Source organism: Aotus nancymaae, unplaced genomic scaffold, assembly GCF_030222135.1.
Source record: "Aotus nancymaae isolate 86718 unplaced genomic scaffold, 86718_ANA_hifiasm-v0.15.2.pri h1tg000044l, whole genome shotgun sequence".
NCBI classification, from domain to species: Eukaryota; Metazoa; Chordata; class Mammalia; order Primates; family Aotidae; genus Aotus; species Aotus nancymaae.
Window position 1 is genome coordinate 3,083,864 of NW_026988458.1, and position 21,219 is coordinate 3,105,082.

At 43.9% G+C, this 21,219-nt stretch overlaps 1 protein-coding gene across 7 annotated transcripts in view; it reads right to left on the reverse strand.

The window, feature by feature from the left end:
- The window catches only part of ARHGEF7 (Rho guanine nucleotide exchange factor 7), a 183,681-nt gene that overhangs the window by 90,094 nt on the left and 72,368 nt on the right, over nt 1-21,219 (reverse strand). For 4 of the 7 annotated variants that reach the window (XM_064361867.1, XM_064361866.1, XM_021667883.2 and 1 more), the window contains exons 1-4: nt 17,570-17,647; nt 15,159-15,243; nt 11,151-11,281; nt 3,400-3,601 (exon numbers count right to left, since the gene is read on the reverse strand). In XM_064361867.1, the coding sequence (XP_064217937.1) occupies nt 3,400-3,601; nt 11,151-11,281; nt 15,159-15,243; nt 17,570-17,575 (424 nt within the window). In that variant the 5' untranslated portion in view covers nt 17,576-17,647. Of the gene's footprint in view, nt 1-3,399; nt 3,602-11,150; nt 11,282-15,158; nt 15,244-17,569; nt 17,648-21,219 lie in introns of those variants that run through there. The other 3 variants (XM_021667882.2, XM_021667879.2, XM_021667886.2) reach the window with 1 other exon arrangement.

Below are 21,219 nucleotides of genomic sequence, written 5' to 3' on the forward strand. Positions count from 1 at the left end.
GCCCTAGCCCTCGTCTTCAGGCAGGCTCATGCAGGCCAGCGCCATCCAAGTGAGTCACAGACTAAAGTGCATTTCCTAACAGTTATGTCTATCAAGTTGACATTTCCACCCCTCAGCATGGTGCCAGTGCCATGCTCTCAGTGGGCTCTACACAGGGACAGACTTTTTTTTAAAGGATGTCATGTATTTGTAACCTACCCACTTCTTAATATCCCAGCAATGCTTGTCTTCAACGTTACAGGGAGAACTGAGGTCGCAAATGGAAAGTACTTTCTACAGTAATCGGAACATAACAAACAGCCAACAAAAAAATCCTACCCAAGTCGATTTTATTATAATAATAAAATTACTGCCTTTTAAATTATCACTACTAACAACTACAAAAAAATAGCAACAACTTTGCATCCAACAGGATGACTGTTATTTAAAAAAAAACAAAACACACAGAAAACGAGTTGGCAAGAATGTGGAAGCAGCAGCACCCTTGTGTGCTGCTGGTGGGAATGTGATGTGGCGCAGCCGTGGGGAAAACCGCGTGGCAGTTCCTCAAGACTTAATCACAAAATTACCATTTTACCCAGCAATTCCATTTCTGAGTATATACAGAAAAGAACTCAAAAGCAAGGACTCAAATACTTAGCAACCATGCTCTTAGCCGCATCATTCACAACAGCCAAGAGGTGAAGGTAACCCAAGTTCCCATCAACACATAAATAAAATGTTGTAAATACATACAATATTACTCAGCCTTAAAAAGGAAGGTAATTCTGCCACATGCTACAGCGTGGAAAACCCTTGAGAACTTTATGCTGAGTGAAATAAGCCAGTCAAAAGACAAAACGATTACACTTACATGAGGCACGAACGGCAGAGGCCAGGGGCTGGGGAGGAGAATGGGGACTGCATAATTGGAACAGAATTCAGTTTGAGAAGAAGAAAACGTTCTGGAGGTGAACAGTGGCGACGATTATAAAACTGTGAGTGTATTCAGTGCACTGAACAGTACATCTAAAAATGGTAAAAATGGTAAACTGCTTTTTACATATATGTATATATACAATAAAAAAGAGAACAGGTGTGTGTTGTTCCTAAAAATTCCAACAGCAGAGAAGTTTACAAATAGGGGCTGCCTGCTGCTTTATTAAAATACTTACTTTCTGAGGTCGCTGCCGAGAAAATATTTTTACACCAAAATTGTCATATTCCCATTTATAAATTTTTTCTTGCTACCTTAGAAAAACAATAGCAGCCATTCACATTCCCTGAGCTCCTACTCTGCCAGACTCCATACACATGGTACAAACCTCAACGACCTAATCCCAAGAGACCTCACAACGGAGGACTATCATCCTTATTTTCCATCTGAAACACCTGTGGCTCTGAGGCTCAGTCACCCAAGCCCCAGAGCACAGCTATAATTTCACCTCATGCTCTTTCGACACCTCGCTATGTATCAGCTATTCTCTATAAATCACTCTCCCCAGCAGAATCAGAGAAACTGTATTATATAATGGTGCTTTTCAACTACGGAGGCAGGATGCAAGTAAAGTTACATAAGTGATGCTCCCTTAACAAATCCTGCCCTGGCCTCTGTCATCCACCCACACACTTCACCTTTATGACTCAATTTCTGAAATCTTCTTTTACATCTCAGAGCACCTACAACCAAGGTCAATACAAATGCAAATCTGAACATTATATACACATATATATGAATCCACTTTGTGTAGATACATATAAAAATCCATTGTGCATACTCATTAGTATAGTGGTAAAAAAAAAAAAAAAAAAGAGAAGAGAAAAAATAAAAATCCATTGTGAGTGGATATGCATGCCTGTGTATGCATAGAAGAATCCACTGTGTGTGTATATGTGCACATATATGAATCTATTGTGTGTATATGCATGTGCATACATATTAATCTATCGCGTGTACGTGTATGTAAATCCAATGTGTGTGCATATGCAAATGAATCCACTATATATGTGTGCATAGGTATGAATCCATTGTGTGTGCATATATAAATAAATCCATTGTGTATATGTGTGCATATATGAATCCATTATGTGTACATGTGTGTGCACATGTATATACATGAATCCACTGTGCGTACATGTGTGCATATATGAATCCATTGTGTGCATGTGTATGTACATATATATGAATCCATTGTGTACATGTGTATGCATATGCAGATACATGAATCCACTGTGTGTGCATATTTATGTTAATCCATTGTGTATGTGCATGTGTGATAATGAATCCACTGTATGTGTATGTATGTATATATGAATCCATTGTGTACCTGTGTATGTGTGCATATGCGTATGTATATACATAAATCCACTGTGTGTATACTTATAAAATTCATTGTACATGTGTGCATATATGAATCCATTGTTTATGTACATGAGCATGTGTACATGTGTATTTAAATATCCATGTACACCAGGTGTATGTACATGTCTGTGTGCATATATGTGAATCTGTTGTGTGTATACGTGTGTGTGTGCATATATATAAATCCACTGATGTGTGCCAGCGCGCATATATACACACACACACACACCTGAATTTATGATATGTGCCTTGGAGGCAAGAACTACATGGTTGTATTCAGAAAACCTAGTACTCTCTTCTCAATAAGGCTAACTGATGGAATGAAGAATGGCTAAGTAACACCTGTGTTCAGGAATATGCACAGTAAATATTCCATAATACACATATTCCCTGAATACAGAACGCCTGCTGGGCACTCAAATCACTAGCTTTACAGAATTTTCACAGCCATACACACATGACGTAAATCACAACCACTAAGCTTCTGAGAGAACTTTCAACTCCATGACAAGCACGACAGCTGAGCAGCCACAGCCATGTGCCGAGGACCACTGTTCTCTCATAAGAACACAAGCCTCAAAATGGGAAAGTCCATGAAATAATGCTGAACAACTACAAAACATAAGGAAGTGATGCGTTTGTAAAATACCATCACTAGCACAAAGAAAATGACAGAAATTACTTAACTGCTCATCACTGCCAAAAGTACCCTAGTCACAAAAATTAAATACAGTCTGCGGATCACCAACTCCAAGTCCTGACACTAGCTCTAAAAAAGGGATCAACTCTATCACAGTAAAACTGAGATACTTCTCTTCATGCTTGGAAAATGCCAGGATGAAAGGAAATGCTGGCTGGTCACTACAGAGCCCCTGATCCCAAGGCCCCAATGTGAGGCTGAGGTGAAAATCCTTTTACATCGAACAAAAAACTGTATCTTAAGACCAGGTCATGTGCACAGGTTCACCTGGAGAGTAAACACTATGTAAAGTACATTTACTTCTTTCTGCTCCTCATCGCAAAGAAAAGCCACATACAGGCCAGGCTCGGCCTCTTACCGCTGGCCTTGATCTCGCGCACGTAGTTGCTGGGGAACCAGCCGGTCCGGCCGTTGAGTGTGCCCTCCCACCAGCCTCCCTCTTCCACGCGGGTAACATGGATGACATCTCCTTTTGAGAAGGAAAGCTCGTCCTCATTGTTCTGCTGGAAGTTAAACTTTGCTCTTACTACCAGTTGATTGTTGCTATTATCGGTCATGTCCTAAAAGGGGAAGAAGGGTGGGAGAAAAATTATACCAACAACAGTCTACTTCATTATAAAACAGATTATACTTTACTAATACAAAGGCAGCGTAATTACCCAAGAGCAGAAAAACGTTCACAGAAACGTCAGCTTCCTCCCTTGCAGTGCACCGTGACCAACCCCAGCACCACTCCAGCCCCAGAGGACACCCTCTCCATAGCACACACAGGTCCTGCTCTGCCACTGTGACACCTATGTAATCAGACACGTCCGTGTACGTGGAGACGGAGTCACACTACACGCACTTCTCCACAAGTCACAGAAGTGAGGACGGCATGGTCATTTCTCTGGCAGTACTGGCCAGTGCTTACATACCGCTTAATGTTACGCCACATGACTATGCCATTCATCACTGAATCCACGCTCCACCAGTGGACTTTTACATTATTTCCAGTGTAGTTCCATACACCATACACTGTACTTTCCTTGTGTAGTCAAGGCTGCATTAAAAATGCTTGTACATCTGTCTTTGAATACACTTGTAAATGAGCCTATAAATTAAATTCTGGTCAGAAGACATACTTATTACAGTTAACTTTTTAATACATCTTTCTAAATTGTCCTCCAAGAAGTTTCTACAAACTACACCAAGCGATATCCCCACCAACAGTACCTAAAAGTTCTTATTTCATCAACCTTTAACACTCAACATTGCCAAACTTTTCTATTTTTGTCTGACAGGAAAAAATAGTGCCTCATATTTTAATTTGCATTTTTCACAGAAACTGTGCATATTTTCAGATTTCTGAAAGGTAGAAAGAGGAAGGCAGAGTGGCCAGGGCCTCTTTGATTTCCATCTGCCCTGGACGGAGCTCTGGAGAGGCTGGCGACACAGAACCACCAAAGGGCGCAGCCTGACAACCCCAGAAGCCTGCTCGCACCAGCAACGGCTCAAGGAAACGGCCACCCAGCAGACCCCAGCCCTGGCCCACCTCACTTCCCTACCACTGACAGCAGGCGAGCCCAGCCCACCTGTAACAGTGTCCACACAGACTGTACAGAACGTCTAGAGCTCCAGAGACCACCACTGACCTCAGCAGAGTCCAGGCCTCTATCCCCACCAGGTGGCAGTAGGCGATTCCATCTGCCCACACTTCTCCCTGCCCTCCAGCCAGCCACAGGGAAGGCCTGAAACCACTCAAACTGGCTGACATACAGCCCCACTCTACCACTAGTAGGCCCATCATCACCCCCGCATCCAGCAACAGTCCGTCCCAGGGATGTGTGGGAAATAAGAGAATGTCGAACACTGCTATCTAACATCAGTCTCAGAAGCAGAGTTTGAGAAAGAGGGCAGGGCTGAAAAGCAATGTAAGAAATATGGCCCAGAATATCCCAAGTTTGGCAAAAGACATAAATATACAAATCCACGAACCTGCTTGAACCTCAAATAGTAAAAACCTAAAGAAATTCAAACCAAGTCATACCATAATTAAACTTCTGAAAACTGAAGCCAAAAAAGTTCTTTATAGGATAAAACAGACACCTACAGATATACAAGATCTCAAAAATTTACCTGCCATGCACCCCTTCAAGGAGTTAAAAATGTGCTTCTCCAAAACAGGGGAATTAAAGGAAAAAACTGAAGAGAAAGAGGCAGAGGAGATCTGCGCTGTCAGGGGAGTGTCCCAGGTTACGATGGAGGGCGGCTCAGAGGCAGCAGCTGCGCAGCCAGCCTGGCTCACAACCAAGAGAGTTTAAAATACAGCACAGGCTCCAAGAGCGTTTATCAGGAAATGAGGAAAAATAACGTACTTGAATGTCAAAGAAGAGATCCTTAGAAACATGCAAAAGACTAGATCTGCAACGTGCAAAACGTATACAGAAAACTAAACAAAGAAATGAGAATTACCAATTCCCCCCCCAAAAAAAAGTTACTAGGAAGTTAAGAATAGTCACAGTCTACAACGTGGCTCTGCTCTGAACACTATTCACCTTGTCATAACGTTCCCCTGAACCCCAATTTCAGTGAAAGCATGGCGGAACTCAGCCATGGGGAAGACAGACCCAGGTGTTTATGCAGGTAAGGGAGTCAGGGGAGGAAAACAGCACCAGCCCCTCTTCCTCCATGGGAGTCCACCTTGATATCACTTCAAATTAATAAAAAGAAAAGGCGCTTTATTTAGAGACACACAGGCAAACACCTACAAAGAACCAATAGAGCCTTGGAGGCAAAGCAAGACAGCCAAAGAGAACCCTCCAGCGACTGCCCCCTCAGCCCCACGGGACACCAAACTATCCACACTAGAACGTACCTCCTTAAGAACCAGCACTCAGAAGTGATGGCTGCTAGTGGGGACGGATGCCCCCAGTTACCGTGAGACGATTATAACGCATTGTATGCCTGTATCAAAACAGCTCATGTACCCTATAAATGTATATATATGTACTAGGTACCATAAAAATGAAAACAAAAAAAAGGTGGGAAAAATGGAAAGTGGCTCTGTCTCTACTGTTTTTTCCTAATAGCAGGTCTCAGAGAATTACTTGACTTTAAGTGCATGTATAAATCACTGAAAAAAAAAAAGTTTTTAAAGGTAAAGCATCAAAGCAAACAGGCCACAGCAGATCCTCAATACGGAGTGGCTATATTATTCCAAAAATATTTAATACTTATCTATTTAAATGTGTTTACAGATTAAGCATTAATTACAAATATGTATTTAGCAATTCAAATTCGTAAGTTAAATATTTAATGCATATTTCGTATTTCATCAACAAACCTCTCTTCAGTGTTTGGCAACAAAAGCACCAGCAGACAATTACCAGCGCAGACACAAAGCTCTCTGGCCCCTATGACCCACAAGGAGCAGGGTCAAGTTTGCCACTGCCACTGAAGCTTGCATCCAGAAACTGTCACGTGGTCCTTGCTCTTGTGTGGTGAAACATGACCTGATCTCACCATGCTATGTCAAGTTCTCTTTTTGCAAACCACCATCTCCACTCACCAGTTGTCTGCTGAGATCGCCAACACGCTCTCCTGCAAGCAGTCCAACGTCACCTGGGCACCCTGGCCTTGTGGAAAACAGGCTCACGGTGCAAGCACGCTGGTGATCAGCTCCAACACCAGAACACAACTGTGGTGAGCAAAGCAACACAGGTGCAGCAGGCCCATCCCTAGGTCAGGTGCCCAGGGTCACCATCGGCCAGCCCTGAAGCTCCAGCCAACACCAGGGCTGAGCCTGAACGGAAGCAGAAGGGAGATAAGGGATGATCAAGAAGCAGCAGCGTTCCACCTCATGGTCATGACTGTGCAAATGCAGGCGCACTCTACACTCAAGGCACAGGTGAGGGAGGCACCCCTATTGACATTACTTCATCAGTGTAACATACCAGAAAGGAAGGGTGGAGTCTAAGGCGGGGAGAGCTCGAGGAGAGGTGCAGGGGGCAGGCAGCCATTTCAGATCCAGGTATCCAGGTGAAACATCCCAATGCAGCCTATCTTCATTCTTCAGCAGTCATTACACAGAAGGACATGCAGGCTTCTAGAATGTCTCTTTCTGCACTATTACTCTCAAGACAGATTGCTCAGACAGCACGTGCCAAGAGGTGCTCCATCAGAGCGCAAGAGGCACGGGACAAGCTAGACGAGGGTGTCCTAAAAAGGCTACATTCCAACTACACACTCTGCACCACCAAGTTCAGCCTAACATCACAGCAGCTGGGTGAGGGCTCCGTTCACTATCGACAGTGTTACAGGAAGCGGGAAGAGAGGTGTTCCATCACTATTTTATCATCGTGGGTTTTTCCCTTTTTTTAAAAGCTCTCCTGAAACTGCAGCTTGTCACCTGTCTAGACTCAACAAGACTAAGGGAGTCTAAATCATACTGGGCTGAGAAAAACAAGCCAATCGTTAAAAAAAAGGGGGGGGTTATGCCACAGAATCCCATTTCTAAAAAATACAAAAATGGATAAAACTCATCTTTACCATCTGACAGGACAGTAGATGCCTTGGGGAACACGAGTCCTGTTGAGGAGCTGGGAGGCTAGTCATGCTCTGCCTCCTTATCTGGGTGCTGCTTACACAGGAACGTTCCACGTGTAAAACTTCATCATGCTGTACATCACGCTGTATGCGCGCAACACATGAACTGTTTTTCTATGTACATTACATGTCAATAAAAGTAACTGGAGGGGAGTGAAGACAGTTCCCCGGCTGCCCTAACTGCCCTAACCCAAAGGGAAAAGAGCTCTATGCAGGCATACGTGACCCTGGCCGGCACGGTCACCTATGCCCACCAAGCTCCGTAACAACCTCTTTCTGACGCCTAGAGCTGAAGCACCACCCGTCAGTATCTTGGCATATTAAACTTCATCACTTGATTGCTTTATTGTATCCCATGTTCTGAAATTATCCTACCAGTCCAAAACAAGGACACTCTGGAGTGCTGCTTCACACCAACTCTACCCTCTCCTCTACTCTCTACTAAGAGCACCTGTGATTTCCTTTTCAGAAGAAGAAAGGCTTGTCAGGGTGAGACACAATTTTTACTCCAACTTTACTATTTCTGAGTGCTGTGATCTTGTGTGAATATCTTCTCTAAGCTTCAGTTTCCTTATAATATATGTCATCCAATATAAGATGCCAAAAATTAGACGATGCCTTTATATTCCACTAAATACTGTCAAATTATGTCATATCATCACTGTAAGATACATGTACTTCCAGATGTGTTAAAATGACTTAAAAAGAGAAGTCTTTGAATCGACAAAACATGGTATATTAAAGCACAACATTATCTGTGTTTACTAAATAGGGAAGTTAAAAATATTTAACAATGTGTGAGATACATTTGGATATAATTTCTTGCATGTCTTGGAAATACACTTGGTGACTGGTACAAAGCAAAGTTACCTGCCACCATCAGGACTGTGCCAAGCATCCAGGTCCCTGGTTTCCAGAAGCAGCAGAAGAATCACTTTAAAAAATCAAGTCACCTCTCCCAGAAATGAGGGATGATGGAAACAACCATCTCATAATGCTGTCCCCAAACTCTGAGAACAGCATCCAGCACTCAAGGCTGTACCTATCAGCAGCCAGCAGAGATACCAGTAATTCCAGCAGTGTCGATCAACGTTCTTAAGAACGAAATGTCAATGCACGCCTTATCTATGAGGAAAACCATTCTACATTCTTAACCACGGAGGCCCACCACAGAGTCCCACCACAGAGCCGAACTGGACAAAAAGCTTGATTTAGCTCAGCCTCTGGAAGTGGGTAAGAAGAACTCTCCCAAGGAAAGAAGAGTCAGGGAAAGGTGGAGAGGCAAGTTAAAACCTCCACCTCAGTGAAAAGCAGAAAATGCAACATCAGAACTGTTGAAGCCTGCCTATATCCTGAGGCAGGAAATCTGTCCTGGGGCAGGGGGCTGACAGTTTCACAGATGAAAAACAAGCTTATAAAAACACCCAGCAACTGCAGTGGTGGCTGAGGGAGACATTCTTACACTGAAAGGCAGGCAGGTGATGAAGGAGCAACGTGAGAGCACAGGGGCGTAAAGAGCAGCAGCCCCTCAGAACACGCATCCTCGCCGGGGGATGGAAGCATCTTACACAATCTCAAAGCTTAGCTTTAATATAAATCTCAAAACTGACATTCAAGAAACCAAGTTGCCTTTAGCTCAACTTTTTATCATAGAAACATTCAAATATACACAAAAGGAGAGAGTGACAGGTGGGCCTCCACGCGCCCACCAGCCAGCTTCAAGGGAATGTTTGGCCATTCTTGTTTCAAGATAAATTTTTAATCCAAAAAAAACTACCTCAAAGTACTACTGATAAGCTATACACAGAAAAACCTAAGGGTAAAGAAACACTCATTCTTACTTAGCATGGCTGAGAGAGGTCTTGGCACGTTCCATAAAAGAGAAGGCAGCTCACTAGCACCCAATCAAAACATCAGTCAGCCCCAGAAAGACTTCACACAGCTCAGAGAGCTCAAGTCTTTATTTCTAGTGTAACGAAATTTCTGTAGCTAATGAAAAATTAATCCTATACTTATTATGATCGCAGTAACAATCCCTACATTACATTTAACTTTATTTTACTTAAAATTATACATTTGTAATCCAGTCTTCCTCTACTCAAAAAGGAAAAAAATCACATGAAAATTGTCACCGGTGAATGGGTGAGACAGCCAATCACCGCTTTGTCCAAGGCGTGCTCATTTCTCTTACATTTTCCTCATGTTTTATAGAGCTAACTTCAGGTATGTTTAAAGTGGTTTGTTTAGTTCTCCTTAACTTAGAATCCTAACGCTCTCAGTGATAGTCCACAAAACTCCTCCAGCAGAGACTCCTGCAAAGCAGGAAATGGCAACAGCCAGGGCTCAGGGGGCACTGAGAGGACTGCAGCACTCAGCCCACGCAGCCCGCACCGCACACCACACACAGCGCCGGGAGCAGTGAGACTCCTCAGGGCTCCTCTGAGAGGAGACACAGCATTGAGAGCAAGCTCAAGTTCAACAAGTTCAGAAACATAAAAATCATATTCCTTGCCTATCGTTCCATTTTTAACACATGCTTCATAAACCACTCAAATTTACAAAACATGACTCTACCTAAGTTAACTTTTATTTCTTGAGGATCGCCATCAGCTTACTTAGCAACATTCCACGTTAAGGCAGAGGAAAATCCATGGACCCTTAGTAACTCTAGAATAGGGTTCTCTCTACATTCACATTACAAGATCACTATGTTTCTAATAAAGTAATGTACTAAGATGTCACGAGAAAACAGTGGCATCCCCATCGGCCAATCCAAGTCACTGCCCGCCAGCCTGAAGCTCAGAGAAGGGTACAGACTGCAGAGTGGCAGCCCCAGCTCTGCCCCAACATTCTCCAGGCAGCCCTGTCTCAACCCTGCTTGAATTTCTCACTTCCAGCTTCACTGTTACATTCCAGGGGCTTTACTCAAAGCCCGTATCCTGAGCATTAACAAACAAGTATTTCTTCGCTCTCCAAGAAGACTGCTCCATCATCTAAGTTTCTTTCTCTGCTTCCCAATCATCCATTCTTAGGGGTTCCCTCTTCAATAAACTAAATCCTGACTTAGTAAAGCACACTAAGCCATGCTTTCATGAAGAGGGAAAAAAGCCAGATTCTTTAGATTCTTTAGTTTGAATCATGTCTTCTCTGCAGAGCTGAGTACTTTTACATACGAATTTCTTATCCTCATATTTCTGTACATGCGCATAGCTGATAATGCCATGCAGGTGAAGAAGGATGCATTTTAAAAGCACGCATCACTCCAGGTGTCAACGGAGTTACAAGTCTTGCAATACAACCTAAGAACAAATGAAGTTTCGCAAAAGCACTCATTAAGTATAATATCTGGATAATCTGGTAATGAACAAACACCAGACCAGATTCCAGGAGCAATGGAGGCAAAGTCCCGCTACCTTCAGCCTGCTTAACATAATTAATGAGGCACATGTATCTTTCCAGATACCTCCATACACACTCATATCCTCCCAAACATATTTAAGTAACAAAATCTCTCAAACTTACCAAACTCCGATACTGGCCCTGGAATAGCTTTGAAGTCCGAGAGTGCAAAGACTGTGATCCAAGGGAGTCGAAAGACTTTATGCGGTGAGATGAGGGCCGGGCACACACGGAGTCACTCCCCAGACCGATGTCTGCAAAGGGCGTGCACACAGAAAAAGAGAGCTGAGAGCGCCTGATACCACGCACCCACACTACACACTCGACTTGAAAACTAGGCCAGCACAGAGGGACACACCAAAGACCACAACAAAGCAGCCCATTTATGCAGAAAACAAAGAACAAATTCTTTTTACATAAATGCCTTGCATTCATTCCCCAACTACCTTTCCAGAAATTATCTGGAGATAACCATTAATCAGTTCTTCTCTGGTATAATTTTTCAGAAGTCTGTGAAATGTATTATCACCGTTCTTAAGATTTTCCCTTCACCTGGAAAAAAGAGCCTCTCAACTTCGATTATGGAGCAGAGAACAAACAAGCACTGATTCTCCAACGCATCATCACCATGTGTCCACTTTTCCAGGACGATGCATCATGCAGTAAGCAACAGGAATTATTTTGCAACAAAAGGGAAAGACTCTTATTAAAAATAGAAAATCCCGGTGTCTTTTTCAGCCAGAGCGAACCTCGTGAAGATTATTTCCTCAAAACTAAGGCAGCACACGCTGTACTCACCTCATGCAGTTGTTGAGAGGATCAGAGTAAACAGATATTAAAAGGTTCTATTAGTTCTATTCCCTGGATCCCCTTTCGTGGTAAGACACTCCACAAAGACCAAGCAGCAAATAAATAACAGCAAATTACTCTTAAAAGTGACTCAATTTAAAAAAAAAGGGGGGGGCTGTGAAAAAGTTTGCTGGGAAAATCGCTATTCTGAGAAGCACGTGCCCGGCAATGTCCTAAAGCTCAAAGGAGCCTTCCAAAACAGAATACCTAAGTCTCCAGGTCCCAGCTTCCCAGCAGATGTCTGGATTGGCTTACGCAGTATCTGGTAAAATTCTGAATTAACTGTCAACGTCTAAAAGTCTGAAGTTATCACCAAAAACCCAGATTCTCCACTGCTCCTGACACATTTAGGATGCGGCCACACCAGGTCTATATCCCCTCAGGTAAAGGTGGCTCAGAGCTGGACAGGGGCTATCCCCAAAGGACCCAGCGTCCATGCCCTTCTGCCCAGCTCCTCCATTCACGCCACCCGCTTGACCCTGAAGACATGGGCTTACCATCCCAACAGTCTTAAATTCTTCTCAGGTCACCCAAGCACCCTATACTTCCAAGGATCTGCTGAGGGCAGGTTACAAGTAATCTCTAGAGCATGCTACTTGAGAACACTGGGGTGTCAGGCAACCTGCAGCACAAAACCAGCTAATAGAGTATTTCCAGCAAATTCTACCGGGCTCCCTGCCATGAGCTGCAGTGCTCTGCTGGCCCTGGCCCTCAGGGAATTCTCGAACAAGGAGGGCATCCTGAAGATATTCTGTACTTCCCCATCACCAAGCTTTCTTCTATCCGGTTAAAAGGCCAGTTACAGTCACCTAAATGCCTTGAGAACACATAGGGTTTTAAGTGACAAAAGCAGAAAGACAATGACAATTTCCCAAGAATATCCATGGTAACTGTGGCTGCTGCAGCCGTCTTACTGTTCGCCAATCAAGAAAAGTTGAAGTCTAGAAAGATACGAACACTGCCTGCACACTGACTTCAAAAACAAAAACAAAGGGCAATTAGCCAACAAACAGAAAAGCAAAACACTCCTTCCACCTGGGAGGGGTCATTTCTATAGTTTAAAAGCTAAAAAGTACCAAGTTTACCTCATAACGCCCACATTTGTCTTTGTAAAGAACAAAGCTACCTATTTTACATCCAACACATAGTCAATGATACCAAGAACATATAAGAAATACAATTCCATATTTCCATAAGGTGGAATAAAAACCAGTAGCCCCAGAGTGATTGGGTTCTGACTTCTATTATTTACTTGTAAATCCTACCATCTCAAACCCTGATGGTTGACAATCCCAAGGCCGAGTGTACAAATTAAACCCATCCTCTAAAGCCACGGCTTCCTAATTAGCAGCCCCCACTGACAACATAGGCAGAGAAAACGTCTATAGTGAAATTCAAAGTTACTATCTTCTGCTCCTATGAGCAACCTCTACAAAAGTATTCAATGGGAACAGAGGAATCAAATTCAAAATTACTTGTAGATTTTATTTATCTGTGCTATTGCCCCATCTGTCACAGAGACCTATGCTAATTATAAGACACAGCATTTAGGCCAGGCAAGGTGGCACATGCCTGTAATCCCAGCACTTTGGGAGGCCAAGGTTTCCAGACAGCTTGAGCTCAGGAGGTCAAGACCAGCTGGGGCAACACAGCAAAATCCCGTCTCTACAAAATATACAAAAATTAGCCGGGCACAGAGGCACACACCTATAGATCCAGCTGCTCAGGAGGCTTAGGTGGGAGGATCGCCTGATCGCCTCAGGAGGCTGAGGCTTCAACGAGCTGAGATCACGCTACTGCGCTCCAGCCTAGGCAAGACTCTGTCCCCATAAAAAAAATCATGCAAAACTTTGAGGCATGGATAAATATCAGTCTGCAGACAGATCCCCCATGCGGTCAGGACAGGCGGAATATGCCACCTTCTGTGCGTGATCTGTTGCAGTATTCCTTCTATTAAATTCCAGTGATCCACTCTAAATGTATGTCCCTTTCTATAAGTGATTTTCTTACTGTTTGTTCATATTAAAAGTATCATTTTTATATTGTAGAGACAGAAGGCATTCTAAGCAACAATTTTAATTAGTTATACCCATCTTCATAATCCTGCCACTGAAATTTTTTCCTAGATGCTTTCATCTGAACAGTCCTTTAAACCTCAGAAGTCAAGCTGTGAACATTCAGCCAAGTCCACACCTCTGCCTGGGGTCTGCCCCTGATCCCTGGAATGGGGACCAGTGCCTCTCGCCCGGGCACCAGCAGCAGCAGCAGCAGCGGCAGCTCCCAGAGAGCAGTCAGAGCACACGTGCGCTGGGAGGCAGCACCAAGGGCAGCCCCTGCGCCACCGATGAAGTCTCCCAGAGCCAGGAACTGCAGCCCAAAGTGTTAGTGACCCAGTCAGTGCCTCCCTCATATGCAGTGAGGCAAGTACATCCCAGTCTGAAGGGCCAGACGAAACTGAGAAGTGACCCTGACAAAATAAACTCAAGAGGTTTCCTTTTCAAAAAGGACATGTCACTTTCCCCTACAAATCTGGTATTTAACTTAAATCTGTCAAGGTAAACAGAAAAAAAAATTACTCTAAAACAAAAATACACAACTAAAAAGTTCCTTCCTTTCGAGCCATGCCGAGATCCAAGAAAGAGCTCCTCAGGGCTCATGGAACATTTACTCCGGGGACCTTGGCATCATGGACAACATGCGCCTTCCCTCAAAGGTCCTTGCCTAAACAACTCCTGCCCTCACTGTGGCCCATGAGAGGGGCACACCATGTCCCCAAAACCTCCTCTCCATTTCAGTACTAACGGGGGCTAAGACCCCACAAACCATGTACCTGGGTGCCACAGCCCTCAGGAGCCCTGGACAGGTGGTGACGACTTTACAGGCCAATCCACAAGCCACTCCCTTATGGTCACAGCTGAAAATTTCTGCTCACTAGATACAAACTTTAATCAGCACACACTCAATAAAAACCCAGAGAAAGGTGCTTCTAGCTCCAAGACTTCCCATGAGAACTAGACACTTTTCTCCTGCTATACCTTCAGGTGAGAAATCTCTCCACCCACAGAAGGGAAAGCACCTGATACATACCAGAACATTTAAAGAAGATTCTGTTCTAATAAGGAAAATAAAATATCACAGCAAAAGGAACAATCGAAATGTAATGCAACAGAAGCTTATTTTTTAAATGTAATAATGCTCCCCTGGCCTCGGAAAAACAGGAAAACCAAAATGTCCGCCCTTATGTCTTCCCACCCCCTCGAGTTCAATAAAAAAGAGTCTTACCTGCTGTTACTTTATTTAGAGTCACTAAGGAACTGAGGACCTTGTTAAAATTCTGCCCCTGATACAAATCATTTGCATCAAACGTCTGAAAGGAAAAATTAAACAAGCAAAATTAGTAGAGTCTTAGTTGGGTGCAGGTTGAACTAAGTTCTCCCAGCAATGTGATGATGCTCTGCCTGAAATCCTAAGGCGGCCACAAAACCTGCAACAGGGAGACCAGCGTGCTCATCTCCAAGTCCTGGGGTAAGAATCCAATCAGAATTCTCTTACTTAGGGGTAGGGTACCCCCACGGCATTAGACCAGTTCTCTGCCCAACACTGCCCCACCCCTTTTTACACGCTGGGGTGTGAGCTCATTCACAGGGAGGGGAGCAGGCTGCTGGCATCCGGCAAGCACGCAGCCTGCCTGTGCAATCCTCCTCTCCTTAATTAACGCAGAGGCCTCAGGGCAAGGCATGCTACACATTCTTTCCTGGTCACAGAAAAGAAGGGAAAATGACAGTCGATTCCAAAGCCAACAGCAGCAAAAGAAAATGCAGACATCAGAAAACAGAGTGGATATGAGGGTAAAAGGAGGAAAGACAGGAGAAGCAGATCCCAGATAGGAAAGGGATAGGGACAAGAGACCACCATCACCTCAGAGCTCTGAGGCCAGGACCAGGCAAGCCCCAGACCGCATCCCCTCCAATCCAGGGCCGTCCGGAGACCTGGGACCATGGTGGAGTTGGTCACATTGCCACTAGTGGGCACTTCCCACCATCCACCCTGGAGGTTGGAAAGATGAAGCACATTGGTTCGCCTAGCTATGTTGCAACTAGAGTCTAGAAGGCATGCACACACACAGCCATGTCAAAGAGCTCGGGATTCCATCTTTGGCTCCCCTTCCACCATCCTCGTGGAAGCTTGCTCTCTCTCCGGGATTTCCCCCTCTGGGGAACCCTTCCACTCAGTGTGGAAGCTGCTTTCCTCTCCGGGATTCCACACTTGGGTCCCCTTCCACAATCATCATGGAAGCTTTCTCTCTCTCATCTTTCTCTCTTTCTCTCTGCCTAAATAAATCACTTCCTGAAAAAAAAAAAGAAAAAGCTCTCATCTCAGATACCTCGAAGACTACATATGGCTTCTGACCACCAAATAACCTCAAGCAAAAATAAACTTAACAGTCAAATCATCTACAACTGTGTTCCAGAAAAATTAAGAAAAAATTTTTCAGAGGTGCAAATAACAGAAAGATGTATTTAAATACCAAAACGTGTATCCTGTTGCCATATGTTCTAACTGAGGTTACCAGAAATGGGCATCCGTGGGCAAGGGCCCGCCTTCTCCCCAGGGCTGTCCTCCCCCCACACCTCTAGCACGCCCTACCAGAAGCCCCACTTCTCCAGCTCTTCCTTCCTTCGGTCCCCTCCCTTTCCTGGCTAATCCTTATTCATCCTGCTTCCTGACAGAGCCCCGCCTTGACAGCCTTGCTGCCCCCACCACACCCAGTCAGGTCCCCAGCCAGGCTCCCCGAGAACATGTGTCATGATAGTCTAATGGTGGATGTCTACAGGCCTCCCTGGGCTAAAAAAGCTGCAAAGGCAGACTGTACATCTCCCAACACCCAGCACAGAGGCTGGTACACAGTGACAAGGCAGCAGAATGGAGACGTGCACCAACCTCCAACCAGCCACCCACCCTGCAGGCGCCGCATGCTGCCGTGACGAAGCTCACGCCAAGAGAAGCTAAGAAAAGTGACGCCAAATATGAAAAGTCCTGTATTATTCAAAATTCATCTCCAGTCAAAGGCCTTCTGTCTATAATTTTTGAAATAAGTAAAAATAGTCATGCTTCTTTAAACATAAATAAAAAAAGAAAAATCAGAAGTTGAAAAACTACCTCAAGAAAAAAGCCATTAAACCACTAAGAGAGTCAAGAAAGGAGCTGAAAACCAGAGGTCACTTTCTTAAAGTTTACAAGAAAATGTGAAATGAAACCACAAAATGTAAAAGGAAAGCTGTGAATACATCTAAACATTCTATGTGCTTACTGACACCATTTCTAACATAAAGCACAAAATATAACTGACTTCATGAAGCTAAATCCTTCCTCATAAAAGTCCTTAGAATCATCTTTAACACAGAATACATTTGTTGTAATATTTATTATTTAAGAAGAAATTCCAACTCAAATGAGAGCATCATCTAGGCTGACATACCATCTATAATAAATACGGGTTAAGTTGCATTTTTAAAAAAGAATTAAATAGGCCTCAGCTTCCTTATATGCAAAACATAAAATTTCTATTCATCATAAAATGTTTCAATGAGAGATCTCATTGTCTTTCAGCACTAGAGATTTAATTTGAGAGCTTGAAAAATTAAAGTCATGGTATACTACAAAAAGAAATACATATATAAATTTCTACTAACCTTCATATTGGCAAGGCAGCAAGTCACAAAACCCAGAATAACAGGATGTGAAAAACGTGAAGTTTCCTGTTATTCCAGAACTATATATCTTTCTTACTTGGATACCAGGAAGCACCTGATTGGCTGAAACTGCCCACCAATGGGCTTCAATATGACATCAGAGCTTAAGTGAATACACACACCACACTTCTCAACAGGAAGCTAGACAATGAGATGAGGCAAATCCTTACTACTGAGAGGGGAAAATGCACATTCTCAGCCAACAGAATGTTTAGATTGAAGTGCTTCTATAGAGAAAAATAGCAGACTATTTCCTAAAATAAACATCTATTCAACAAAAAAACAAACAAAATCTGAATACAGAGAAATTTTGTACTATGGGAATAAGAGGAAAGTCTCAACTTTGATAGAAATATCTCTGTGAAAAGTAAATCAGTGTGTATCTAAGAATTACCATGGCATTTAACACACTAAATTGTTCCCCAGGGTTATGTTGGCAGGTCGTCTTAGACAGGATTCATTCATTCCCCACCACGACCTGCTGGGTGCTTTAAAAAGCAGTACTTCCACTCTTGGCAAGGGCAAGGAGCAGCAGGAGGGAAGGAAGTTAAAACGGTATTCCATTGTTTCCAGGCTCAGCCTCGGGAGCAGTGATTCTCAGTAGGAGCTGCACACTAGGACCTCCTGAGGGGCCGTAAAAGGGCAGGATACTCCAGTCCTGTTCTGGAGTCTCTAAGGGAGAGACTCTGAAATCAAAATGCTAACACTCTCCCGGTGACTCCAATGTGCAGCCAAGGGTGAGATGCTCCTGGTGAGGTAAGGAAGGTCACTGGGAATCCTGCCCAGCGAAAGGCTCATAACACTGGCACAGGCACATTTCCTGCCACCTGGACCACCCCACACAGGCATCATGCTGGGAAGAGGGTGGCTGCACAGACACATTTCGCCCCATGATACACTTTAGGATCTATCCATTTGGAAAGGCGTATTTAAAACACTCAGCCTTACTTTAACATTTAAGTGCATTAAATGTGCAGTGGAATGATCTGATATTCCCAAAATGAAATCATCCTACCAGTTTTCCACCAGAAAATATTAAAATTTAGTGTTTATTTTTGATATTTTACTTTCAATACAAAGCACATAATGAAATACAATAAATATCAAACCAGGGACTTAAGAAAACCCAGAGTATTCAAATAAGGATAGAAAAATACTTTCTTAAAAGTTACCATTCTCTCTGAGTTTTCAGTCTTAAAGTTTTTTGTTTTGTTTTTTTTGTTTTTTAAAAAAGGAAAAAAGGTTCCCATGGTCGAACACAAAACGGCACAACACAAAACGGCACAACACAGGCAGCACGGTGTGAGAAGGAGGCAGAGGTGCTGGAAGGAGGAAAAGAATGCAGTCTTCTAGAGCAGAGCCTCCCTGGGTGAAGCATGGCCACCTGCTTGCTACAGCCCTGCCCCGGGCCCCTCAGGCCTCAGACTTCTCATCCTTACCAGGTAAAGGGGAACACATTTAAGAACAGGAAGCAGCAACTGGAATGCCCCACACCTTTGAAAAGAAAGGGCAGCTGAATCCCGCTTATCAAAACAGACCTACAGATAACTCCATTCTGCCAAGGAAAACTCTTACTTTTAAAAATGCAAAATAACCACAAGAAAAAGCCCAGTGAACAGAGAGAAGAATCATCTACATCACTTACAGGTCAACCGTCTCATTCAGAGATAAAAATGAAGCCCCAAAATACGACTTTCTCAAGTGTACTCTGAGTCACTAAGATTGACAGTCTTTGGTTGTCAATCTCATTAATAAAAAATTAAAGTACATTTGTTAGACCTCACTTCTCCTGCAATGCTTTGCAAAAACTGCTTCTTAGGAAGCTGAATTGTAGCTGGTATTGTTTAGGAAAATTATCTTGCCTTCTATGAAATACACAGGCCATATATAAAGCAATTTGGGCATAAAAAAGAATGGCTAGAAGGTGCTAGACTATCAGACCGTAAAAGAAAGGAGTGAGGCACAGAGAAACCACCTGAGGAAGACTTCCACAATTGAAGGTCAGAGAACTTCAGCCTCAGGGACCAGGGGACGAGGGGGATTTCAACAAACGCTGTGGAGAGACTCAGAGGAGCCACAAGCCTGGAGATCAAGTTCTAGGTCCAGAAGACAACGGCATGGAGGAGGACCAAGGGCATGGTTTTTTAATTGAACACTGAGCATCATTAGTATTTAAAACTGAGGGAAATCCCTCCCCTGAGCCAAAGAAGAAAAAAAATATCTTCAGTATCTCATCGCCATCGACTTCACTGTGTCTTCACTGAATCAGCAGCTCCTGAGCACCTATAAAAGCCAAACACTACGTCTGTCCACAACTCTGGGCCATGGAAAACAAGACTGCTCTGGATCAGGAGAGACTCTAGGTGCCATACATGACCCTGCACTGGGCCGTTTTGGATAAACCATCTACAAAGCGTACCTGGGCACACCTGGGGAAATGTGAACACAGACCACGTATCAGATGGTGTTGAGACATCACTAACACTGTCAGGTATAACAGACATTACAATTTACGCTATGTTGGAACATGGAGCTATTTTTGGAGAGATCATTTTGAAGGATTTAGGGGTATGTCATGATGAATATAACCCAGGTTAAAATATGTCAGCATATTCAAAGATACAAAATAAGTTTTTTAAAAAAAGTTGGGCTTTGCTGGGCACAGTGGCTCACACCTGTAATCCTAGCACTTTGGGAGGCCAAGTTGGGCAGATCATGAGGTCAGGAGTTCGAGACCAGCCTGGACAACATAGTGAAATCCCATCTCTACTAAAAATACAAAAAATTAGTCGGGCATGGTGGCACACACCTGTAGTCCCAGCTACTCAGGAGGCTGAGGCAAGAGAAACACTTGAGCCCAGGAGGCCAAGGTTGTGGTGAGCCAAGATCACACCACTGCACTCCAGCCTGGACTTTTTATCAAAAAAAAAAAACAAAAAAAAAACTGGGCTTTCAAGAGAGAAAGCAGATGTAGGAGGCTGTGGTCTTCCAGCTGAGTGGGAACGCAGAGAGGGAATGGGGCCACAGGGCTAAGGCAGTGCAGGGCAAGGAGTAGTCAAGTCTGGAAAGGTGTGTAGGACTTGGCCAGGTGAGGGGATGGTGCTCCAGGCAAGGGGGAAAGCAACAGAAGGTATGGGGAGCTGCTAAGGCTTTTCTTGCAGCTATGGACATTTCTTGGACAAAAAGATGGCTCCGGTACATGGCAGCTTCCTCCACAGACAGGGTGATCAGGCACAGGTAAGCCAAGGCCACAGTAGTGCAGTAGCTCATCCAGGGTCCCAGGAGACTCTTCAATCCTAATCCAGTGCTCTTTCCTGAACCCACACACCTCCCGGTCCCACTGCACAAGAATGGGCCACGTCTGCACACCCATGCACTGCAAACACTGCGCATGCACATGACTTCACTGCTCTACAGACACCAATGTCAAGCAGGCACCATCCTTCCACAGATCTCCATCAATAAGCTTCCAACTCACACCCCCGGAGATCACCTCACTCCATCCAGAAGCCACAGTCTTGAAGCAGTTGCTTCTGTCACAAACTCCTGCCCGGTGCACACTAAATGACTGACTTCACCTTTCAGTCACG